The 27,576-nt window shown below is 42.8% G+C and overlaps 1 protein-coding gene across 1 annotated transcript in view; it reads left to right on the top strand.

The window, feature by feature from the left end:
• The window catches only part of pde10a (phosphodiesterase 10A), a gene marked incomplete at its 5' end in the record, with an annotated part of 141,620 nt that overhangs the window by 55,020 nt on the left and 59,024 nt on the right, over positions 1-27,576 (top strand). The window contains one exon of the mRNA XM_080740138.1: positions 19,426-19,557. Coding sequence (XP_080596264.1) covers positions 19,426-19,557 — 132 coding nt within the window. The remainder of the gene's footprint in view (positions 1-19,425; positions 19,558-27,576) is intronic.

The following is a 27,576-nucleotide window of genomic DNA, read 5'->3' as shown; positions in this document are numbered from 1 at the left end:
ATGTCACATGTCCCGCCTCCCCACAGCGTCTTTTGGCTAGCTGGTAGTGTAAGCCTGTCTCTGATAGATCAGAGGCAGGAACGTAGCCAACCACACCGCGGGGATGCGGGACATGTGACATAATGAGGAAGCGAGATACAGTTTGGAAAAAGCTGCTAAATTGTCACAGATAAATTAATGATACTTAACGGCATCACCGATTAGCGCCGCTTCGCACACGTTTCTGTGCTCTCCTAGTGCAGTTCTGCACGACACTTGGTGCCGCACTATGAGCTTATAGATCTGCTATTTTTGAAAAGCCTTGAAAATATATGCAAATCTTTGAATCTTTTAAAGGGAACATTTGTAGCTCAAATCTTTTCTTTCTCTGCCTCTGGGTCCCTGGAAAATATTTTCAGATGGAGGTCCGTGGTCAAACACATATAATTCTAAGGGTCAAGGGACATGAAAACTCTTGAGAACCACTGATATAGAAAACCGTTCGGGTCCTCAGGTCTTAATGGGTTAAATAAACACTGCAGATTTTGTTGTGTTGGAAGTGCAAGAGAGAGAGAGAGAGAGAACCGAACAGGAAGATGAAGGCAAATAAACGGGTCTGTTTTGGTTCTTCTCAAAAAACCCAGGTTGTGGTGGTGTCGTGTGTGTGCTGTAGTCAGGACAAGTGTTATGCAACAATACCTCACTCACTGCCTGAACCCAGGCTCTAGTTTTGAGCTTTTACACAGGAAACCCATGGCTGACTCAGGCGGCAAACTCTTTGCCAACTGGGCTCAAGCCTCTCACAAACATATTGTAGCCTACTGCCCAACAACAGTGGGTACAGTACATCCACCCATGCTACCCATTACTGCTTATACTGTACATACCAGTACCAGTGTTGATTTTCTCATACTCACGTCAAAGTAGATTTAACCATTTATTGCAACAAATGGAATACAGTTAGACTTGGCGTTAAAGGGCTCTGCGTTCGGAGATGTTCCCTGAACTTTGTACACGCATGTTTGCTAATCAAAATCAGGGAACTTAAACAAAACCCCCCATAGGGATACACTAGTACAATAGCAATACATTGACATATCAGCTTGAATCAGCATACTCTACAATTGCAAGTATTTGAGCCTATATACTGTATGCCAGACTCTGATCAAAAGGTGGAGGCTGGGGTGGAGGAGGTAGCTAAGCAGCAGCAGATCCAAAGCTTCGGATGCAAGCCGTATTTAAAGGAGCCTCCCTTACTGAGCGAGAGGTGAGAGCTCTGATTGAATTAGACAGAGCAGATCTGTGAATGAGGGGTGGGAAAGGGATCTGAATGACAGCTGATTACAGCTGATTACAGCTCCTGCATAAACTAACGCTATGCTTCATTAACGCACCGTAAGGGCGAGAAGCGACCGTTAGGTCGCGAAGCAATTTCCCTCGACACACACACACCTTTCGGTTAAACAGCTGAGCTGTCTGTGAAAGCCACAGGCAATCAGCCACCCGGCACATGGGTCTAATGTTGTGTATTAGCGTGACACATGAGCGTGCCTCACGGACTCTAGCTTTAGCTTTGACAGGCCACAACATTTTGGCTGATGAAAGTGAAGGGAGAGTAAATGGAGAATGATCAATGTCGTAAGCGTTTCTTTTTTCTTTTTTCAGCAAACAGGCTCAATGATCAGATTTACTTTTTTTATGACGTGCCAACAAGAGTTAGAAGGAGACGTTTTATTCCTTGTTCACAGCATTCCTCTCGGATGATGAGGAGCCTGCCGGATCGGGGATCATTTTGTTTGTACAGTTTGGTTATTAATCACCGTGATTATCGGTGAGACCGGGGTGTCTGACTGTGCACAATGTGAGATGTCCCTGGTAGTCAGTCAGTCAGTGGTGGAAAAAACTAAAGTACATTTACTCAGGTACATCTCAGAGGCAAATATTGTACTTTACTCCACTATTATTTAGTTAATAGTTACTTTGTAGATTTTGATTACCATTACAAAACACACATTAACCACTTCAGCCCTATATACATTTTTGGCAATTTGAAAATAGCCGATCTACACACTCACATTTACATGTGTCGCGTCAGATCTGCTATTTTCAAAAGATTTGTATACACTTTGAAACACTCACACTTTTACTGAATTTACTCAAGTACGTAACAGAGTATTTCTATATTGCAGCCTTGATAAACCAAGCAAAACATTTAATTAGTTTTTTCCACCACTTTCAAGTGGGGAGGAAAACGCTGCGAGTGCGGTTTGACTCAAAGTCGTCAGGTCAAATCGTTGACCAGGACCTGCCTTCACCGCAGTGGTCTGGGTCCTCTCACTGCAGCGTGTGGGCTGAACCCCTGGCCCGGGTTAACCATTTGAGACCTCAGCATCTGGGACACAGCCATCCCTTTTTGTAACTGCAGGGATCGCTTTCAGGCCAAGGACCCCTTAGTTGAGAGAGAGATGAAGCAGGGACCCCCACAACCTTTTCAGAGATTTCATATAGTTTCATTGTTTGACAGAACTATATCCTCAGTATATTTTGAATTCATGTCAATTTCAGATATTTAACCACTTGAACCATCAATACTTAATTAATTTGACCATTCACTCTGTACTTAGTCCCCCCTACACCAAACCTCTTTAACGTAAATAGCCGATCCACAACGTCTCGCAGCGCGAGGCGTTGTGAGCTTGTAGATCGGCTATTTTTGGCTAAAGTTCTCGGAATATGGACGCTAGGGTTCAAGTGGTTGATATAAAAAAAAAAAAAAGGTTTATATCACACAAAGATTTGGAGGACCCCCTGTAGTAACTCTGAGGACCCCCTAGGGTCCCAGACTCCCTTTTTAAGACCCCTGATTTATAGTCTGACGTCACTGCTGCTAGATGGCACTATTACCCGTGTTCACATTATTATATTTTGTATTGATATCTCCATAGGGGAATCTTGGCTCGCCTCATATAAGAACTGTGTACCAAATTGTTCGTAATCCATTACTCATTATGAAGCATTGACTTAAGGTTGAAAATGTACACATTTACCCAAAGGAGTAACGCAATAAACGCTAGAAACGAGTCAAACAAAACCCAACGACTACAATTCCCATGAACGCGGCTGGTAGGTGATTGGAACAGTGATTCCAAACCCGGAAGTGTCCCAGAGGTGTAGTTTCTGACTTTTTCTGACAGTAGTTCTGAAACGTTTTCATGCCTATATGACTCCAAAATTGATATAGTATTTGACCACGGATCCCCCATCTGAAAATGTGCCGAAATGATTCAAAAGTTGTCTGTCTAAAATGGATCAAGTGATTAACATGATTGTGATGCTACTTTTAATTTCTTTTGCTGGAGACCCCCTGGAACTCCCCTGGAATCCCCCAAGGACCACTGTGGGTCCCCGAACCCAACTTTGAGAACCAAGGTCTTGTTGTAGACCTGACTGCTTGTTTCTCTTGCAGTATGTGCACAGCAACACTAGCTCAGTCAGGACACATTTATGACACCATGTCCTCACTGAGTCCCCACAGTCCCGGGTGTCACCACCACGGTCATGTTAGGCTGAGCTGTGTGGCTCTAAAAGAAAAGCCTTTTTAAGGGCCTACAGAAAAATATCAGGAATGCTTGTAACGTTCCGAACAAAACGCTATCTATCAATCACCATCATTCTGGAATGGTGCTTTTTGGGCCAAACCAATGCTTTCTTTCAATATGCCTGGCTTGCGGCATTATCCAGAGCTGCAGTGTGCATGAAGAACGCTGATCCTTATGATAGGGGATAAAGATTTCCCCCGTTCTCGTTGCCACAGTTACAGATTTGTTGAATGTCAATCTGCTGGATTGGCCGCTATCGCTATCTATAAACGTCCATGTTCAAGAATAGCAAAAGTAGCAGAGCTTTCGAGCTTGTGTATCTGCTACTTTTGATACTTTTGTGTGACACGTGTAGTCACACAAAAGTGTGACTACACTGGCCGCAGTGGCCGGCCACTATAACCACAAGGCCACTGAACAGTGGTATTGCAGCTGTTGGTACTGCATACAGACATAACTACATGAGTACATGAGGACACACAAAGTCAAACACTGGAAGCAGTTAGCACTGCACCAAAAACCAAGTTTAAACATGGAGATGAGCGTTTTCTGCCCAACAACAGCGATATGTTTTGCTACAAGTTCTGCTGTATACAGTAAGTGTTGTCTCTACTTGCACAAGAGATTGATGTTCAGCCTAATTTATATTTCCACCTCTCCTTGACCATTACAGGCAGCTTGTATAACTAGAGCATATAATAAACAGTGATGCGGGCGTTCCTCTCCTTTCCATTATCTGATACCTTGATGTCCAGCACCTGGCCTGAATATAGGCTTGAGATGTGCACACAATTTTGTCTATGAGCTTGTATAACTGACATTTTGTCCTGTTATCCCACTTTTTTCTTTTTTTTCTCTATTCGTACAGCTATTTATGAAACTACAACTTGTCTAACCTGACTTGCGTCAGATGGTGGCAGTAGTGCTCTACCGCCCTACTTTACCATCTGAGCTCTCTTGGTGAGAGTTGATAACGCTCGTAAAGCCCCGGGCCGGACCAATCAGCGGCAGCTACGGGCGGGCTCTGAGCGGCTCTGAGCCAATATAGTCTGATTGCAGACCACGTGGAAACCCAGGAGGCGGATTCTGGGTGGAACGTCACGCAGACAGGCCAATATGAGTGGTTGGAGTTGGCACTCCCAGACTGTGATAGACAGACGGCCCCATCCAATCACCTGCTAAATAATTTCAAAAAATGGCCCGCCCCTTACATCGAGTCTGCCGGAGCAATCCCAGATGGATAGTAAGCAGAGCGGTATACGCATACTGCTGCTATCATCTGGCGCAAGTCAGGTTACAACTTGTCGGGATAATGTACGAAAAAATAATTCCACTCGCTCTTCTTTTACACCTGTAAATTTGTGACGTGACACAATGACATTGAAGTCGAAATTAATTAGAGATTCGATTCATTCGATTCATTCACCCTAGGTGGAGTCGGCGATAGGGCCTTTCTGTGTGGAGTTTACATGTTCTCCCCGTGTCTCCTAGGGTTGATACCCTCACAAAAACATGCAGTAATCCTGGTCTCTATAATGCCTCCCCCTGGCCAGCCGGGGCGCTTGATGGAGGGGAAAGGAACTGGTTGGAATAACGTGTTCCTTCCACGCGCTACGTCCATCCCAGGGAAATCCTCCCTGTCAGGTGAAAAGAAACAACTTGGACTACTCATGCATAGAAGGAAGCATGAGGTCAGTCTGCACTGGGTGAAAATGGGTTGCAAAATCGTGGGATAAAAATTATATATATTAAAAAAAAAAAGAGATTCGATTCATCTTGAAATGAGCTCCACACATTGAGATACAAGCCATTCTGCACGAGACGAAATACTGTAGATGCCTTTTGATCAATATTGCGACTTGAGAGACCTAATGGTATGTGTTTATTTATGCCTGCAGGGGAATTCAAAAGACTGTAGATGGAATTCATAATTGTCCATGACAGGATATTGACCCATATTTGACGGGTTAGAGTTATGTAAAGTGGTGAAGTTGGCAGCTTGGGGATGTGTGTCTGTGTACTTAGTGATTTGAGGACATAGCCTTTGGCTGTTGTTACAGACGCCGTCATGTGATTCAGTGTGCAACTTTGATGACAGTCCATGTGATTTGGGTGAGTTTATTTTTGTTGAGAAATGACATTTATAGAAAAGTAACGATAGTAGCGGTTGAACTTTAGGGTTGTGGATGAAAGGTGGCGTGAGCAATAGGATGGCATGGGTCAATGCTTATTAGTCGGGGGCCTTAGGTAAATAAAATGGCCAGGGTGCTAGGGTGCCTGAGTCGGCGACCTTCAGGTTTGTCACAGCGGTCAAATCAAGTTTGGCTCCCATTGACTTTCTAGACACTATACTACAGGAAGAAAATACCCAGAAAAGAAATCTGCTTTATAGCACGTGAGGGGTCCAACTAGGGATTTGTAATGATTCTAAATCCATTGCAAGCATTTGTTTTGCAAAAAAAAACCTTCCTTGGGCTAAAAACGGACCCACAAAACTGTGATTTGTGGTGACCCCAGATGGCAACAGTGAGGACTTTGACATCCGAACTGGTGTAATGCAAGGAGACACCCTAGCCCCCTTCCTCTTCATCATAGTCCTGGATTATGCGCTCAGGAAAGCCATTGGTGGACGAGAGCAGGATCTTGGCTTCTTAACACCAAGGAGGTCGAGACAACATCCCAGACTAGTCCTGACAGACCTGGACTATGCGGACGACATCAGCCTTCTCTCCGACAACATGAAACAAGCACAGGAACTCTTGAACAGAGTGGAGTCAGAGTGTGCCAAAGTTGACCTTAGGCTAAATGCCAAGAAAACTGAGGTTTTCAACTATAACTTACCGGAACACCCACCTCTGACAACAACAGGAGACAGTGTTGAAGGAAGTCAAGGACTTCAAGTACCTGGGCGCACGGGTCAACTCAACCGAGCAAGATCTTAAAGTGAGGAAGGCACTTGCATGGAGGGCCCTGAACGACATGAACAGTGTATGGAACTAACCAACGAGCTGGCCAGATGTATGGAGAACTGGGACGACTGGAAGTGACGATGGAAGGCTCATCTGAGGACGACCTAGAGAGAGTCGGCAGGTTAGCGTTTCACCAGGTTAGCATTCACCAGCGTTAGTTTTACTGAGGTTAGGGTTAAGGTTAGGTTTAGGTGGTCGGACCAACGCGAGGTTGAACCAGTATCACGTTACCCAACCAAACAGGCATCTTCGCTGTAGTTTGGTCTCAAAGTGTTCAAGGCCGAGCCGGAGGTTAAGTGCCAGATGTGTGGCTTTTGATTTGTGGTGAAAGATGCTCCGGGAAAATCTATTTCACAATTTCATACCAGCAGCGTTTAGGCCTGCAATCTTTACGGTCCCCATCAGTCAGTCTAAGCTTGTCACCACACCATTAACCCTTAGAAGTAAGGATGGGACCATATGAACATTTCATATCACGATTATTCTGACCAAAGAAATCGCGATTTACGATATTATCACGATATTATCCCCAACATCCATTATCCTGGGGCTTAACATTTGCCAAAAAATAGCAGATCTACAAGCTCACAACGCGTCGCAAGCTTGTAGATTGGCTATTTCTTTGGCAAAGACATTTGATAGAGTGAAAAAAAGACTGTATCGAGTACATATATTATAACTAAGTACCTTTTACCAATTATAGAGGATTTAAGTTGTACCGGATAATATGCAGCTCGACAAATAAAAGGTGAATTGATCCCAGTGCATGACGGAGGACGATATCACGATAAATTAAATCTCTAGGATACGACTATCGTGAGTGTTTTTTATCGCGCTAAACGATAATATCGCTTATAGTCCCATCCCTACTTAGAAGTGTGCGTTTTATAGTCAAAGTAAATTTTTGGTTCTACATTAATGTACCACATCTAGTACATTCCACCACAGGTCTGTCTTTGACATTACCTTTTGTTGTTTGAGGAGGTTTATATAACAACTCATTTCTATATCTGCACCATGATTTGACCTTTAGAAAATATTACAATTATTACATTATTTGTACAGGAAAGGGTTTTCAAAGATGTAGCGCTTAGCTCCCAAAAGGCTCTCCGTTTTTGATGAAAAAAATAAATATGAAAGATTTATTTTAGAGCAAGGCAACATATTGTCGTTGTCGGGTGGAAACCTTGTATCTCCAAAACCATTCGTTTTGTATTTATCATTTTAAAAATGATTTAAACTAGTGAAAACAGACGATCTACAAGCACTCGCGGCGCGAGGCGTTGTGTGCTTGACTGCTCGTAGATCTGCTGTTTTCACTAGTTTTGTGCGACGGTCTTGTATGATGAAGCAGTGCTTTACTTTATGAAAAAACATACAAATTTGAAACTTGGAGAAACAAGGTTTCTGCCCGACAGTGACGATATATGATATGACCAACGCGTATCGCGACCTATGATTTATTTGTGTTTGGACCACAATAGACCAATGAGTAGGCCTACTGTATATATTTTAATTTTCATAATGATAATAATAATAGATATTTAGTTCAGCCAAAACCAATGTACTTTTTTTTGTGGTGCTTAATTTTTCCACAGTGCCCTCTTTGTGTCTCAAATAGGACACAGTTGTAAGGGTCTCTTTCTCCTGCCTGTGTGTGTGTGTGTGTGTGTGTGTGTGTGTGTGTGTGTGTGTGTGTGTGTGTGTGTGTGTGTGTGTGTGTGTGTGTGTGTGTGTGTGTGTGTGTGTGTGTGTGTGTGTGTGTGTGTGTGTGTGTGTGTGTGTGTGTGTGTGTGTGTGTGTGTGTGTGTGTCTTTGTGTCCCATGCACACACACCTCGCACTCGCACACACACACACACACACACACACACACACACACACACACACACACACACACACACACACACACACACACACACACACACACACCCCACCCCACACACACACACATCCCACTTTCTCTGATTTATTAAGCCGTATTCCGCCTACGTGCGTCAGCACTGGCTAGGAGTCTCGTGAGGCGTTCCGCTCCTGAAGAGCTGTGTCTCGTGTCTGGATAGCGTCAGTCGGCAGCCCCCCCCCCCCCCTTCCTCCCCCCTCCCCCTCCCCTCTCCTCCTCCTCCTCTTTGCCTCTGTCTGCCCTACAAGCTCCAGTCCACTTAACCTACAGTACAGCAGTCGTTGTCAGACATTGTTCATGTCAGGAAAGAATTTGATGTGTAGTTTGGCTGCGGACCCCCATCTGAAGATGGGATGAGAACGCCCCCCCGCCCCCCCCCCCCGTCCCACCATAAGAAACACTCGATTATTCCAAATGTTTCATTTTTCGAAAATAGACGATCTACATTGCATTGTGACATCCGTAGACTCCTGTGATATATAAAAAGCTTATTATAGGGTTAAAGGGGAGAACCACCCTTTTTCAATATTAAACTCTGTCATACCTTTGAGTTGTTAGTTGGAAATAGTTAAATATAGTTAAATATTGAAAATGGGTGGTTCTCCCCTTTAAAATGATTAAACTGATACAACTTTGAACATTTTAGAAAACTCATTCAACTTTGAACATTTTAGAAAACTCATTCAACTTTGAACATTTTAGAAAACTCATTCAACTTTGAACATTTTAGAAAACTCATTCAACTTTGAACATTTTAGAAAACTCTTGTGTGTTCTAAATTTTTTGATTAATACATAATCATTTGTGGAGTCCGACTCCTTAGCACAAAAAAGTTTGAAAACTGCTGACTTAGAAGGCATTTATAGAAGCGGCCTCAGGTCTTGTCATTTTAGATATTAGCTATAGGCCTATACACAATAGCACATTGTCTTTTTGAACATTTTTAACTAAAATCTTTGCTTCTGGGGGTCCTGGGAAAACAATCGTTTGAGATGCGAGTTCTCAGCCAAAAACATAATCTTGAGGTCCTTAACATGAAATAGTTTGAGAACCACTGATATAGTAACATACGTTTTTTTCAGAAAACTCTTTTGATTGTTCTGATTTAGTTACTACAGGGCGTCCTCCAAATCGTTGTGCGATAGAAACCTTTTTCTCCTTTTTTATATTAACCATTTGAACCCTAGCATCTGTAGCCGAAAATAGCAGATCTACAAGGCGTTGTGAGCTTGTAGATCGGCTATTTTTGGCAAAGAGGTTGGTGTAGAGGGGAAAAGAGCAGTAAGCCTACAGACTGAAATGTCAAGTTTATTACTTATTGATGGTTCAAGTGGTTAAATATCTGAAAACACAAATTGACCTGAATCCAAAATACACTGATGATTGTGCTGTCAAATGATGAAACTTGGCCTATATGGAATCTATGAAAAGGTTGTGGGGGTCCCTGCTTCATCTCTCTCTCCACTAAGGGGTCCTTGGCCTGAAAACGTTGAAGACCCCTGGGTTAAATAAAGCTGTACAGGACGGATGTTCTGTACAGCTTCCTTCCTTAGTGGACGGGGTCGGAGGTCACAGACACCAGACGGTAACTTGTGGCTGTCAGTTTCAAAAATAGAACAATTGGAATTGAAAATATTGAAAATTCTAAATATTTTTCAAAATGGAAATGGACATTGATTGGCCCCACCGCCTTTCCTGCATGGTGTTTTATTAGTGGGGTGAGTTATTATGAGTAGAGTCGGTGTCATCTTCCATGGTATTGCAGCAGTCCAGGACTTACTGTGTTTTAACAAAGAAAATGTTATTTTAATCCATATTTATGGTAGAGTACATATAGCACATCTGCAGTGGTTGGAGGTGATCTCCCTACTCTTCCATTGGGAACTTGAAAAACACTGGTTGCCGGGTAGGACTGTCACCTACTGAAGCTCATAGCTCATGTTTTAGTTTTTGTTGCATTCCTGAATGAAGTATCCAAAGAAAAAGAGAATTTGAAAATAGTGGTCCAAAGCTTAAAGGAGGATTCCGTGGTAAATCGCTGAGACTTCAGAATCCTTTTAGGATTGGGAAGTCTCACGAGACGAGATTTAGAACGTGACTGAATCGTTTTACGGCCAATTCACAACAATGACGTAAGCCTGCAGTACAATGTTGTTGCTACGACAACAGTGTGTGTATAGAGGGCCGTTATGAGATGAAAAAGTGGATTTTCAAGCAATGTAAATAAGCAGATTTGCCTATGGCCCAAGGCTGCCGTTGTGAACTCTTGCAAGCCTGTTGCGGCTCGGCCGAAATTGACAAGAATGCTAAATAACAGGAGCTGAGCATGCTTGCTCAGGGGATAAATTGAATCTTGAGCATTAGGTCAAACTCGGTGTCAGATCCTGTGTCTAGGTGAGACATGACCTTTGTCAAATAGCCAGAGTTTAAATGGGGCTGCAGGGCTGAAGTGGTTAATGTATGTTTTGTAATAATGATCCAAAGTATTAAAGGGATATTCCACTTTCAACAGGGAAACAGCTTATGGGCCTCTCTCCACATACACACACGTTGTAACTTCAAACTTCATTTTAACCATGATAGATTCATTAAAAACACCCATTAATTTTTCTGGTGACTCATAATACCCTCCTAATACGTGAGCAGGCCGTGTTTTTTCAATAATTCTTTTCATTTATGTTAAATAATTCTTTGGGAAAATGGAAAAAATTATTAATTTTTAATGAATCTATCATGGTTAAAATGAAGTTTGAAGTTACAATGGGGGTGTGTGGGGAGAGGCCCTGTACCTGGAGGGCCTGGTAACATTTACATCAAATATCTAAATATTGAATCAAGCTAATTAAAAACTGTTCAGGGTGTTCATAAAAGCCTGATTAGACGATAAAATGACCAAAAGTTTTTTTGAAAGTGAAATATCCCTTTAAGTACAGTATTCAAGTAAATGTGTTCTCAACAACAGTCTGCAGCCCCTCACTACCGAGGGAGTTCTGACATGCAACTCACTTAGTACTACTTTGATGCTGTGTGTGTGTGTGTGTGTGTGTGTGTGTGTGTGTGTGTGTGTGTGTGTGTGTGTGTGTGTGTGTGTGTGTGTGTGTGTGTGTGTGTGTGTGTGTGTGTGTGTGTGTGTGTGTGTGTGTGTGTGTGAGAGAGACACAGAGGGGGGGATAGGACACATGCCTCCCAGCTGTGTGTCCTCCTGTGATTCATGGTTGAAGAGAGTCTACAGATGCTGCTGATATCCGGACATCTCGTGAGAAAGCGATATGTCCAAGGCTCATCATCTAGGACAGTCAGTGGTTCTCAACCTTTTCAGTATTCTGCGACCCCCCCCCAAAATAATCATATTTGAACTGGGTAACCTGAGGACCCCCCCAAAATAATCATATTTGACCTGGGGGACCCCCCACCTTGAGAAGCACTTGAAATTAGGAGTTGAGGCATTACATTTCTTTTGACACGGTTCCGCAGATACATATTGTGAAAATAGCAGATTTACAAGCTTGTAGAGCCTCACTTTGTGGCCTTTGACAATTTGGCCAATGTTTGACCAGTTTTCATAGTATATTAGTTTGTTGATTACGTTTGATGCGGTAATGGCCTTTTATCTTTTCTTTCTTGAGGTATAAAGATTTCATGACATATTTTTTTGTTTGTTGACCTTAATGCTTCCGATGCCAATTATGTCCAGGAAAATGATAGAATTACCGTGGTGCGACACCACGGACCCGTTATCACGTTCAAGGACGTGTTGGCTGGTTACCAGTGTTGTTTTTGACAGCAAATTTTGATTTAGTTTTAGTCATAGTCTTTTGAATAAAATATAATTTAGTTTTAGTTATAATTTAGTCACCTGAAAGGTTTTAGTTTTAGTCTAATTTTAGTCGACTAAATATCATAAGATTTTAGGCGACTAAATCTACAGTTGATTTAGTCAAATAAAATGTATTTTCAGCACCCAACACCTGAGAGCAACCAAACATAACATGTTGTCCCTCCCTTACCTTTTAGTCTAGTTTTTATTTTGTTGACGAAATTGTCAATATATTTAGTCTTAGTTTTAGTCATCACAGCTTAGTTTTTATTTTAGTTTTTATTTAGTTTTCGTCAGTGAAAAAAACCCAGTCGACAAACACTGTCATAGTTTTAGTCGACGAAATTCAACACTGCTGGTTACCATAGTTACCATGGTAAGCAGGTAAACAGGTGCTGCGGCGGCGGTTGGTGAGCGAAAGAAACGTCATTTCCCATGATGATCATCAGGAAACGTGTAATCTCCATAGGCTCCTATTCCTTGCTGCTGCAAAGAAGCGGCTTTATCTCGGAATCTTTCCGCTTTGATCGCCGAGAAACGCTTTTTTTCCACTGCGACACTGGGCCGCGACGGTCCGCCGCGTTTAGGGTTTTTCAAATCTGGGTGAAAATAAACATACTCGGCTGCCATTACAGACCGTGAATTTCCACAACATGGACTCGATTGCGGCTTCCGGGGCTCTTCAAAATGAAGCGCAAGTGAATGGCGGCACTCTATAGCCAAATAATTACCAAAATAATGGCATCCTAAGTGTTAAGAAGCACTGTTGTACAGAGAAACAATGTACTGTTGTGACATGGTGGTGTCCTGGACTGGCCTGCAGGACGCTCAGGAGGATATATAGGGCCACATGTTCCAAAGAGTGCATTAAAATCAACTTTCCCCTCAACCATGCTCTTTGCAAATGGCTTTTTTTCCCTGACAACAAAGACAATAAACAGTGGCACTTAGCCGGGCTCTCAAGAACCTAATTGCCTATTAAGCACAGAGGAGACCTCCTTTAGGCCCTGTGTCTCTGTCAGGGGTTCCTGTCGGTGGTGGAAAAAGTATTCAAATGTATTATTACTTAAGTAAAAGTATCAATACGGCAATGTAGAAATACTACGTACGGTACAGTCACATCAAAGTATGGTTGCCAGCTCATTCTGCCAATGGAGTGGATTTTTGGAGAAATCCGCGAACGACAGATTTCTCAAAACATCTGCTCCACTCCCATTGAAATGGGTTGTATCAATGCATTTAACTAAAATGTTATCGCAGCGACCGCCTTAATCTGCAACCCAGCATAACAGCAAAACAGGGAAAGTAAAATACGACAATTTGGCATCATGCAGGAAGTCATATACTGTAGCCTATACAGTAGGGGTGTGCGATATTATCGATATGGCAATACATCGCGATCATGTATTTGGCGATACTGTATCGATCATTCAGGCCGTCCTATCGCGATACTTTTGGAGGAGAAAAAAAGAACATAACATGCGGTAATCAATGGACTCTAATCCTCGCTCTGTGTGTGTGAGAGAGAGAGAGAGAGAGAGTGGAATCAGTGGAGGGAGGAGCGTGTGTGTGTGTGTGTGTGTGTGTGTGTGTGTGTGTGTGTGTGTGTGTGTGTGTGTGTGTGTGTGTGTGTGTGTGTGTGTGTGTGTGTGTGTGTGTGTGTGTGTGTGTGTGTGTGTGTGTGTGTGTGTGTGTGTGTGTGTGTGTGTGTGTGTGTGTGTGTGTGTGCGTCGCTGCGTGCATGCGTGCGTGACTCACGTCTCATGTTGAACAAGAACAACAAACGATAATTCCAAATAAAGTCCACGGGAGTAGTAGATATGGACAACACTTGTTGAACCTGGCACTTGTTGTCCAGGATAGCATTTTTAGTTCCCTTAAAACGACAAGTTCTACCGGAGCTAGCTTAGGCTTAGCATTAGCCTGACTGACTTCTTCTTCTTTCGAGTTTATTGGCGGTTGGCAACCCTTTGAGGGTGCATTACCGCCACCAACTGGTGGAACTAGAGCTTGTACAGCAAACCAATAAACAAAAAGGAAAAAACAGGTATATAAAACATCTTTGGCAGCCACTAACACATTTCTTGACTCTCTTTTCTCCTCCAAATAAATTTGCCTAAATTAAATAGGCCTATTACTGATTCTGCTTTTAAAGAAATATGCTATTAACCAAGTAAGCAGAAATGTTATTGAATATAATTGAAAGAGAGTGACATGGTGTGTTTTTTGCCTTGGCAATATTGCCTGTCTGAATGGGAAACTTTTTTTTCATTAGGAGGAATTTCCAATGTTCAGTTAATTCAATGTATGTATGTTAAGCTCTACAATTTTTTTTTAATTTATATGAGATACTTTAATGGTTTCCTGTTGAAATAAGCTTGTCTTTTCATGGATCTCCTTTTAGTAGACCTTGTACCAGTGAACTGTACCGTCATGAATCTGTACATTTTCCTATGCAAACTTCTAATAAAGCCTTCAATCAATCAATCAATCAATTCTTTAGAATTTTGCAATATATCGCAATAGTATCGCAATAGTATCGTATCGCAATAGTATCGCAATGTATCGTGATGTATTGTATCGTGAACCAAGTATCGTGATGAGTATTGCATCGCGAGATTCTTGCCAATATCCACCCCTACTATACAGTTTACCTCTAATTGCGACCGTAGGTCGCATCTTACTACAGAAAGCTGCTCGAGGTGTCCGTGCGTCCGTCAGTCACACCTCACACGTCACACTTTTGGCCTGCTCATATCTCGGCCACCGTTGGCCCGATCCATGCCAAAATTTCCACACAAACTCCTTGCCTGCCAAACTACAACCTCCAAGGACCCCCGGAGTTCCAGGGACCCCCAGGTCCCTGGGGGACCCCCAGGTGTAAAAAAAATACCAAATGTGCAAAAATGACCAAATGACCACCCCAACGGAGCTGCTCACGGGGAATTCCTGGGGACCACCCACTCCTGGTGCTCCAGAACGGATGCAAAAGTGGTGGCGCCCCCAGTGGAGGACCCCCTGCCACTGCAGCTCACATAAAATGCCGTAACTCAGGCTAGGAGCGTCCGGGAGAGCCGGGGCCAGTACCTATTCGTCCGCCAAGGCAACGCGGACAGCCCACCCCTCATTTCTCACATGGCCCTCTTCTAGCGCCACCTACAGGCCGATTTTTAAAACACATTTTTGGCCACTGCTCCTACAGTTTTGGCCCGAAAATCACTACACAGTATGTCTACACTCATGTCATCAACATGGATCAGGAAGTTTATGGAATAAAAAATGTTTGCCCTATTTGTGGAGATAAGTGACCTACGGTCGCTTATCTCCCGATTAGGGAGTCTTACTGGTTTTTGTTGTTATTATATCGTTGGTACAGCCATTGATTTCTGGGCTTCGCCAAACGTTTTCTTGTTTTTGCTCTGCTCTCATAGCGACCGTAGGTCGCATTTACTACCAAAACCTCCACCGGCTGTCCGTCCGTGAGTCAGTGAGTGAGTGAGTGAGTCAGTCAGTCACACGTCACACGTCACACTTTTGCCCTGCTCATATCTCCACAACCGTTGCCCCCATCCATGCCAAATTTTGCACACACTCTCCTTACCTGCCAAACTACAACCTCCAAGGACCCCCGCAGCTCCAGGGACCCCCAGGTCCCTGAGGGACCCCCAGGTGTAAAAAAATGTCCGTAACTCGGGCTAGGAGCGTCCGGGAGAGCCGCGTCCGGTACCTATTCGTCCGCCAAGGCAACGCGGAGACCCCACCCCTCATTTCTCACATGGCCCTCTTCTAGCGCCACCTTCAGGCCGATTTTTAAAACACATTTTTGGCCACTGCTCCTACAGTTTTGGCCCTAAGATCACGCAAATTGCTACACAGTATGTCTACACTCATCCCATCAACATGAATCTGTCCCATATAGCGCCACCTTCAGGCCGATTTTTAAAAACACATTTTTGGACACTGCTCCTACAGATTTGGCCCTAAAATCACGAAAATCACTACACAGTATGTCTACACTCATGTCATCAACATGGATCAGGAAGATTTTGGAAAAACAAATTCTTGCCCTATTTGTTGAGATAAGTGACCTACGATCGCTTATCTCCCGATTAGGGAGTCTTACTGGTAAGGTAAGAGAACATTTTATTAGCAGCTAAAAGGGCACTAAGATAAGGTACAGACAGAATGAACATTCTCTCAACATTGCAGTCACAGGAAGAGTTGGAGGACAGAGGAGAGGAAGGGACCACATAACAGGTCAAATAACAGGAAGGTACAGTCAAATCAAATATACAAAGTCCAATAGCGCGACCCAACAGCCCCATTGACCCTTACAAATGACAATAATTCAAGTTTGAAACGTGTATTATCGTCGCTGTCGGGTGGAAACGTCATATGTCCAAAACTGTTACTTTGTTTTCAGGATTTCAAATTCAAAAGTAACAAAAGTAGCAGATCGACAAGCTCAAAGCGCCTTGCTTTTTCGCCCGAGTTTCAAGCTTGCGGATCTGCTGCTTTTGTTTGCTCAAGTATGATCAAGTAGGGACGTTAATTTATGGAAAAAACTGAGATAAGAGGTATCCGCCAAGCGAAAGAACATTGGTGACGATACTTCTCTGGCTTACTGGCAGCGGTGGATAGTACTCAAATGTTTTACTCAGGTAAAAGTATCAATACTGCAGTATAGAAACACTATTAAGTAAAAGTCTGGAATGCAAAATGTACTTGAGTAAAAGTACGAAAGTATTGGCATTAAAATGTACTTAAAGCGCCAAAAGTAAAAGTACTAAATGTTTGGAAATAGCACATTTACAAGCTCACATAAGCTTGTGAGCTCATAGGATCGTCTATTTTCAAATAGCCAAGGTATAAAATAGGGCTAAAGTGGCTTAATGTATGTTTTTATAATATAATCATTTATATCTGCAAAGTAACTAAAGTTTTCAAATAAATGTAGTGGGGTAAAAGTACAATATGTGGATCCGAGAATGGCAGTGTGCATACAAAGCTTGGCGCTGATCGTAGCAGCAGTTAAATTGTGAGATTAGCTACAGACAGACAGACAGAGACACACATGCACACGAACGCACGCACACTTTGCTGCTTTTGTGTGGCGCTGTTGTATGATCAAGTAGGGCGTTAATTTAAACACACACACACACACACACACACACGTTTGGTGACTTCTCACCGCACTTTTATTCTACCTATGAGGTATGAGCGCTTTTTTTCTTTTCTTTTTTCTTTTTTCAGAAATCCACGAATGTTAGAAATTCACTCCATTCCCATTGAAATGCATTGGCAGAATCTTCCCTCATAGCAGTGGCATCAGTTCAGAAAAAGCTACGGTATGGCAACAAGACACCAGTCATGTTGCCATACCTTAGCAACTAACGTGGCACAATTAACAATAACGCATTGCACCTGTGCAGCTGACCTGCGGAACCTGGGAATATACCATTTTGTCCAGATGGGGAGAATACAAGTGTGGAGAATACAATTATAATACCTTGTTAAAGTGACCATTTTGTTAAATTTTGCAGTTGTAGTTATTTTACTGTAATTTAACAACATAATAACCAGCACATATAGACAATTTGTGGATCTATACTTTTATTTCCCCCCCTGGACCCAGGGTATGGCAGCTGCATACCCCTGCCATACCCAATTGACGGCCCTGCCTCATAGGTAAAAGGGCCATTGTTTGACCATGTTCTACAGCTCACGTTTTGAGTTCCCCTGCAACTCCCCAGTCAGTCATAAAGGTTTCTAGGGGCAGCACAAGATAGCAGGGGTGTGAGAGAATGTGACTGGTGACCAAAAACTGGGAACGTATTATTTTGTGCTATAACTCTTAGAAAAATAGCAGATATACAAGCTCACAGCACGGCACTGAGTGCCACGCTGCGAGCTTGTAGATCTGCTATTTTAGAAAAATAGGTGAATCGTGAGTCTTTGAATATTTCAAATCCTTCTTTTTTGATTTAAGGTTTTTTGATAGAACTATGTTTCTATGTCAGTGATGCTCAAACCTTTTTATGTGAAGGACCCCCAAAATGATATGTATTTGGCCACGGACCCCCATCTCAAAATATTTAGTTCCAGGGACTCCCCAGAAGCAAAATTTTAGTTCCAAATGTTCGCTTAAAAAATACATATATTCAAAGATTTGCACACATTTTCATAACTTTTCAAAAATAGCAGCTCTACAAGCTTGCAGCATGGCACTCGTTGCTGCGCTGTGAGCTTGTATATCTGCTATTTTTCAATAGTTAAAGTATAAAATAATTAAGGCCCCTCGCCCTTGTAACTCGGTCCCACTTCCCCCCCCTGTCCAACATGGAAATAAACCCTGAAAGAGGGAAATGGACGTCCCCCGTCTCTTGCCTTCTCATTGTGGTAACTCCAGCTTTGCTTTATTTTATTTGGAAAGGGAACAGACAGGCGTATATTAAAGAACTACAGTAAACATACATGACGTAAATAAACCGGACTCAGCAAGGATGCAAATTTCCATCTGTAGTCCCAACAACAACAACAACAACAACATGCTGTTCATAACATGCTGTTCATAAGCTGTTCTAATGGTGTATGTAAAAACATTATGTAGATCTTTTATAGAGCCAGCATTGAGTCGTACGGTATGGTATCACAAGCTGGTTTGGAAACCTGACAGTTAAGTATATGTCCGCGTACAGACATATTGATGACACCCTGGATACGACACGTGAGCTTGAAGATCTACTATTTTCAAAAGATTTTTATGCATTTGAAAATGTATGCAATTAGACATCTGCACAACAGGCACTTTCTACTTTTTGGTACTTTAAGTACATTTTGACAACAATACTTTTGGATTGTGTCACAGACAGAACAAGTGAACTGTGTCATCTCTCCTCTCCTCTCTCCGTATGTCCCTGTTGAAGTCTGTGTGATGCAGCTTTAATGTCATAGACTAAAACTGACAAAATATTTTCGTCTACTATAACTATGACGCATAAGATTTTTTTCCACTGACGAAAATGCTGCGACGCGTTGTGAGCTTGTAGATCGGCTATTTTCAGCATGCAACCAAGTGTAAAATCAGCCGTTACGACGCCATCAAGGCCTGCCACGCTCAGATAATAACCGTGTCATGTCTCCTCTCTGTGTGTCCCAGGTCTGACAGATGAGAAAGTGAAGGCCTACCTCTCGCTGCACCCTCAGACGCTGGACGACTTTGTGTCGGAGAGTGTGAGCGCCGAAACGCTGGACCGATGGCTGAAGAGGAAGAACAGCGGCCGACCTGCAGGTGAACGCAACAACACACACACATCTGACATCTTTATTTGCGTTCACATTTAAACACATGCCAGCTATTTTTTCGTTTTTCCACACTTATAACTTTTCAAGTAGTCACAGAATATGTTCCTTTTTCCCGATCGATCTGAATCGCCCGGCCGTAATGGCCAGCCCCCAGCCTCTGCACGGTCGAAATTTACATTATCATACTCTCATGCAGCTCGGCCATTGGCTGGGACAACCAGTTGAACCAGCTCACTCATTGGTGGAGTGCGCTCCCATAGGTATGCACATGTATACCTTTGCGGAGACTGGGGGACGGACGGAAGGACGGACTACTAGAGACTTTGATACAATCAAGACAAGACAGTTTGTATACAGTACATGTGAAAAGTGCTGAACTTTGGTGACTTTGAACCTAAATCCAATTGCACTGATGTGAGATGATCATATAAATAGTGAGTGTGGGGAAATATCTTATACTGTATGTCTTCTGTTTACTTCTCCTGCCAAATGTGGAAGTGCCCGTGACGTCAAGCTTTTCTTTTTTGTGTCGCCCAGCGTATACGTTTGAGGAAGGCATACATAATAAGGTATTAATTTACAAAACAAATAATGATAATAATTTTGAAACATGGAGATGCAAGGTTTCTGACAGCAGCACAAACGTCTCTGCCCTGAAATAGTTTTAGTCTCGTGACTCGCTTCCAATTCAACCGAACTTAATGCTTAGCAGAGGCAAAAAAAATAATAACACAAACACCTTGTAAAAAGAAGACCATATAAACCGGAATGTTTGTCGACATGTAGCCCCACCGCCACCCCACAAATCACTGGCCATCAGTGGGGGACATTAAAAAGGGAACATTCCCTGCGTTGACTTGACGCTGACGCGACACTCGATGGCTCCACTGGAGCTTTGGCGTCAGACGGCCCACAAACTTTCATCACACTGCCTATCAGACCACTGAGTTAGTGTTGACTTTGTCGAATTAAAATTATGACGAAAAATGTTAGTTGACTACCTTTTTTCACTGACGAAAACGAAATAGAAACTAAATAAAAACTAAGCTATGATGACTAAAACCATGACTAAATTTGACAATTCCGTCACAACAAATACAAACTAGACTAAAAAAGGGAGTAATTTTATGCTTGGTTGCATTCTGAAAATGGCAGATCTATAAGCTCAACACGTCGCAGGGGGGCGACGTGTTGTGAGCTTGTAGATCAGCTATTTTCAGAGCGCAACCAAATGCAAAATCAGGCATTATGATGCCATTAAGGCACTGTCAAAGGTCGACTAAATCAACTGTAGAATTAGTCGACTAAAATTGTTATATTTATTCGACTAAAACTAGACTAAAACATTTCAGATGACTAAAATATGACTAAAACTCAATGGAATTCTATTCAAAAGATGATGACTAAAACAAAATAAATAAATTGCTTCCGAAATTGAGTCCTAGTGACGGGGGGCTTTGTCCCATCTGTCAGTGTCCCTTTTATGCCCATACGTAGAGTATATGGAGATCTTTGATGTCATCAGCATATGCCAATATATGGGCATGCCCCCTTTTTCTGCCCATATATGGAGCTGACTGATTTGTAATGGGCACATTGAGCTTAGAGACAAGACACTGCAATGTCATGGTTTGTGGTCCGCCTGCCAGCTGGCCCCGCCCTCCCATTAGCCAATTTGAATAGAGGATGTAAGTAATGCAGCACTATAAACTCCAAGTACCAAACTTTTCACCTGTTGTCGAGTAATACGGTATTTGACCAGAAGTATCTGTACTTTGACTTAAGTACTGGGGTTGAGTACTTGAGTCCACCATCGCTCTGTTTGAGCACGAGAGTGTGTGATAGACCAGTGGTTCTCAACCTCTTCAGGCCGCGACCCCAAAATAATCATATTTTAACTGGGAACCTCCCCACCCTGACGAGCTCTAAGAGTTGAGGAATTACATTTTGTATAAAACGGTTCTATTGTGAAAATAGCCGATCTACATGTCGCGAGGCGTTGTGAGCCTGTAGATCTGCTATTTTCACAATTTCTGCCAGTAATATTTGACAATTTGGCCAATGTTTAATGTGTAACTTAAAAAGTCCTTAAATTGTCACTTTGGAAATGTGCAGAAACCCTCCATACACTTAAACTTTATGGTGTTTTGTTTACTGTTGAGAGAGAAAACAACGTTGCACATTAAGTTAATCATCTGGGGACCCCCCAAAATAATTTCAACCTGTGGTCCCAACCCACAGGTTGAGAACCACTGTGACAGACGAGAGAGAGAAAGGGAAATAGAGAGAGAAAGAGAAATAGAGAGAGAAAGAGAGAGAGAGAGCCTGTGGGGCCTATACAGGTCATTAGACGCGTACGAGCTGGCCGAGTGCGAGCCAGCGCTCCACACACCGTGGCCTCTGCTTCACAGCCCGAGCGCATCCATCAAGGGCCCGGGCAGTGCGGGGGGGGGGGGGGGGGGGGGCTGGCACTCGGCCCAGTGTGAGCCCACTGACGTCAGAGCCCCCCTCCAGGGACATGCAGCCGCGGGCTGGAGGGGGTGGTGGGGGGAGGGGGGGCTGGCTCACAGTGTGGGTGTGCGTTAGAAGGGGGAGGGGGAGAGAGGGGGGGACTGTTGGAGGATGGATTTGTCGCATTTCAAAGCGGTTTCCTGCATCGATGTCTGCAGAGACCTCGGTGTCCAGTCATACACCATGCAGCCTTCTCCTCTCTCTCTCTCTCTCTCTCTCTCTCTCTCTCTCTCTAAAAGAATATATATTCAAAGATTTGCACACATTTTCATGGTTTAACCCATTTAGCATTATTACGCGTTATTTTATGCTTTAACTATTGAAAAATAGCAGATCTACAAGCTCACAGCACGGCACCGAGTGCCGCGCTGCAAGCTTGTAGATCTGCTATTTTTGAAAAAAGTCAACATTTGTGCAAGTCTTTGAATATTTTGACCCGAGTGTCTTCTAAATCCTTCTAAGGTCTTTTGAAAAACCTATGTTTCTAATTCTATGTCAGTGGTTCTCAAACTTTTTCATGTGAAGGACCCCCCAAAAAGATAGGTATTTGGCCACCGACTCCCATCTCAAAATATTTCGATACAGGGACCCCCAGAAGCAAAATTTGAGTTAAAAATATTTGCTTAAAAAATACATATATTCAAAGAATTTGCACGAATTTTCACGATTTTTCAAAAATAGCAGATCTACAAGCTAGCTCGCTTTTATATCTGCTATTTTTGAATTGCCTAAGTATAAAAAAAAACAATGGTCTAAAAAAGTGGTTACGTGACACAGATACGTTCCCGGCCGACTGAGACAGGCCTCGTGTGCATGCATGGGCCGCTAGCCGGGAATTCTATCCAAAGCCACGTTTTGAAACAGATAAACCAGCTTGATCTGTGCTCATGTGGGTTAATCGGATAATGTTCTTTTTTTTCTCATTTCAACAAACCAACCAAAAAAGGAATCGACTAAATCAGTTTGATTTACCTCTTAACCCTTGTATTATACCGAAATGGAAGAAATAGAAAATAGTGAAAATAGCAGATCTACAGCAGTATAGTGTGGCTATTTTCACTTGGAAAAGAAGGAATTGTTCATTATTCCTAATCAACAAAGAGTGAGAGAGAGAGTGAGAGAAATGGAGGCCCTTGAGTGAGTCCAAAGTGCTCATGTCCTGTATGAAAAATGCCTGTTCGTTTCAGAGATAAGAAACATAAATATATTTATATACGGTAAGCCTGCACACGACTAAACACTGTAGAAACAGTAAGACTCCCTAAGGGCGAGAATCGAGAACAGAGATGTCCATATATGGGCATTCCCAGATATGAGCTTAATGACAGCAGGGATCTCTATATATGGGTATAAAAGGGAGAAGGACGGAATGAATTTGCAAGTGTGACTCGCGTCTGACACAATATGTCCATATATGGGCATTCCCAGATATGGGCTTAATATTAATTACATCGGGGAATCTTCATATATGGGCATAAAAGGGACAAGGACAGAATACATTTTGCAAGTGTGGTTGCCGCAACGCGAGTCACACTTGCAAATTAATTCTGTTTTGCCATATATGGAACGTGACATGAGGCGTGACTACGGTAGGGATGGGACGATGAATGTCATACCACGATTATTGTGACAAAAGAAATCACGATTTACGATATTATCGCGATAATCAAAATCCATTATCCTGGGATGGAACATTTGCCAAGCTCACAAGCTCACATTTGCCAAGCTCACAACGCATCGCCTTGCGACGCGGTGTGAGTTTGTAGATCGGCTATTTTTTGGAAAGTAGGCAGCAGCAGCTTTCGAGATGCATCATGGGATATGAAGTTTTTTCGCTCACCAGCGGCAGCCGCAGCACCTGTTAACACGTCCCTGGACGTGATAACGGGGCCGTGGCGCTGCACCGCGGTAATCCTTATCACATCCTGGAAGTTTTTGGCATCCCAAGTGTTCATTTGGTCTTAACCCATTAACCCATTTAGACCTGGAAAGGTCAAAGATTTACATAAAAAGTGAGAGGGCAGAGACGCATAAAAGGCTAGTGCAGTGGTTCTCAAAGTGGGTCGGGTTCCTTGAAGGGGGTCCAAATGGACCCTTGCAGGTCTATAACTCGTGCGAGTGTACAAATAGAACCAAATGGATGTGTCCATTTGGTTCCATGTGTGTACACTACGTATTCCAGTGTACACATTACACAAGTATTTCTGCATTAGTAAGATCATTAATATTGATTATCATTAATATTATCATTATCATTATCATTATCATTAATATTGATTATGATCAATATTAAATCCCGAAAGACACTAGGAGGTGCTCTTATTGGGCCCCTCATTGATTACGGAGTCCTTGTCTGGTATCGCGACGCCCCAGCTGCCTTAAAGCTAAAGCTCCAAACAGCCCAAAACAAACTAATTAGGGTTGTGCTTGGTCTCCCTCCTCTGACCCACCTTACCGAGCATCACCACGAAAGCGTGGGGTGGCTCAAAGTAGCTGACAGAGTACAGCATCTTGCAATGGGCCTGGTGTACAAGATACACTACACCTCCAAGATTCCCATGTACCTGACAAACTACTTCTTAAAGGTCAAGGATGTTCACGATCATAACACCAGAGGCAGCTCCACTAATCATCATCAGCGTAGATTTAACACTAAACAAGGCGCTAACTCGTTCTCCTGCTATACCATCAACATGTGGAACGCCCTTCCACAAGCCCTAAAGGAGAGCAAATCCCTAGCCTCCTTCAAAATTGGTATGAAAAGTCACCTTCAGACAGCAGCTACCCGTGACTTGTAAACAGACTAAGCCCCCATGCTCCCCCCCCCTTTTTCTTTGTATTCTGCCTTTTGTATTTGATGTTATGCTTTTGAAACTGATATTATCCTAGATAAAGTACTATGTTCTATCCGTCTGTCTTTCAATGTTATATGAGATACTTAAAGTGTGGTTCCTGTGGAAATAAGCCTCGGCTTTCTAGGATCTCCTTTTAGTTGACCTTGTACCAGTGATTTGTACTGTCATGAAACTGTACTTTTTTCTATTGCAAACTTCTAATAAATTCTTCAATCAATCAAATTGTCATACATATTCTGAGGAATACCTGAAGACTGGCATTCAGTAATTGGGTCTTATTGCCACCGTCAGGTCGCAGTTACTCTCAAAACCTCCACCGGCTGTCAGTCAGTCAGTCAGTCAGTCAGTCTGTCAGTCTGTCCGTCATATCACACTTTTCCCCTACTCATATCTCTGCCACGGTTGCCCCTATACATGCCAAACTTTGGATACACACTCCTTGGCTGCCAAACCACAACCTCCACCCTCATTTCTCACATGCCCCTCTTCTAGCGCCGCCATGAGGCCAATTTTTAAAAACACATTTTTGGACTGAAGATTGAAGACTCAACTTTTCAGACTCCACCTAAACCCATAGCACTACTGAAACACTCAATGACCATACATGAAGCTAGTTAGCATTTGTTTTTAGGTTTTTTTAGAATCCTTTTTTCTTTACTGATTATATTGGTTTTTTTTTAGATTGATATTCATACGCATTTGTTATATTGTTGTTGATGTTCTGACATGTTATCTTGTTTATTATAGTGATGTATTATCTGCTATTGTAAATCGCTTTGGATTAAAAGCGTCTGCTAAATGCCTAAACTGTAAACCGTAAACTGGACACTGCTCCTACAGATTGTGGCCTAAAATCACGCAAAGCGGTACACAGTATCTCTAAAGTCATATCATCAACATGGATCTGTCCCATTTCCCATATTCCCTCCTGATTGCCTACCATTGCCTTCTAAAGTTTGTGTATGCGACCTGACGGTTGCTTATCTCCCGATTAGGGAGTCTTACTGGTAGTGAATGAACAGTGTAATGTCATGTAAAACGGACATAGACAAGTATTGCCACGGACACGTTTGACCGCGTACGGACATTATTATTGATGACCCCTGCTTAGGAAAACAGCAGTCAATCAGACTGACAGTTATCCCCTTATTGTACCACATGTTTCTCTCGGGGTTGAGTGTTTTGCGTCACAAGCGGCGATATCACTTTACGTCCACTTCCTGCGGTTGGCAGGAAGAGCGCGACGCTTGGCCACTTACTGGAGCACTCTGCGGGGTGTCTTGGTACACTCTGCAACCGCTATAAGATCTCCAATGACAAACACTGTCTGATTGCCCTTTCACACACATCAGGCAAAGTGCTCATTACGGTTTGACGTCGGCTAGAATTGGATCTTTAGCGTTAATTTAACCCATTAAATTAACCCATTTAGAACGGGGTACACATTATAGTGTATTATTATTTTATGCTTTAACTGTTGAAAAATAGCAGATATACAAGCTCACAGCGCGGCACCGAGTGCCGCGCTGCGAGCTTGTGGATCTGCTATTTTTGAAAAATCGTGAAAATTAGAATTTTGACCTGATTCTATAAGTGCCTTTTGAATCCTTCTAAGATTTTTTGGGAAAAACCCTATGTTTCTATGTCAGCATCAGCAATCTGGCCAGCCATCGTCAAAGAAAGGGTCCTTTTCACTTAACTGGAGCTCAGTTAGTCTGTTCTGGAGAGACTACTATGTCAGTGGTTCTCAAACGTTTTCATGTGAAGGACCCCCAAACTGATATTTATTTGGCCACGGACCCGCATCTCAAAATATCTAGTTCCAGGGACCACCCAGAAGCAAGATTTGAGTTACAAACGTTCGCTTTGAAAATACTTTATGTTCAAAGATTTGCACACATTTTCACGACTTTTTCAAAAATAGCAGATCATAGTAGATCTGCTATTTTTCACTGGTTAAAGCATTCAATAATTCTTAAGGGCCTGGGTTCCAGGCGCCTACAATAGGCACACAAGCAGCCTGACTGTTTCAGTCCCGTTTTCCAACTTCCCGACCATCTTTACTGCATGTCTCTCCCCATCTCTCTCCCCTGTTTCCTGTCTATCCACACTATCTAACATGGAAGGCTTCCGTGACCTTTTAGACACATTCACTGCGAACTTGTACTTTTCGTCTGTTTTTATTTATTTTTTTAACATTTGAAAAATCTTGAAAGTGTTTTGACTGTTTTGACTTTTCTTTTTTTACTCAAATCTTCTGGGGGGTCCCTGGGGGTCCTTGAGAAAGTTTGAGAACTGTTGATTTTAGAAGGCATTCGTAGAATTGGCCTCAGGTGACAGGTCTTAAATGGTGATTGACACACACACACACACACACACACACACACACACACACACACACACACACACACACACACACACACACACACACACACACACCAGTGTCTGTGGTGTAACGGTATATATGTTTTGGTGACAGAAACAAAGTGAATGCATTCTGTGTGAATCCTGACCCGTCGTCATGTGACTGTCATTAAAGACGCTGCTGCTTCCCGCAAGCTGTCCTCCCAGCCAGCCGCGTCCCTCCTCTCATGTGACAGACAACATTACATAAGCTAGTTTGTCTGTACATTGGTGTG

This window comes from Nannobrachium achirus, assembly GCF_963921795.1.
Source record: "Nannobrachium achirus genome assembly, chromosome: 13".
In the NCBI taxonomy this organism is placed as follows: Eukaryota; Metazoa; Chordata; class Actinopteri; order Myctophiformes; family Myctophidae; genus Nannobrachium; species Nannobrachium achirus.
The sequence above is the reverse complement of the archived record's forward strand: the minus strand, read 5'-3'. Positions and strand labels throughout refer to the sequence as shown.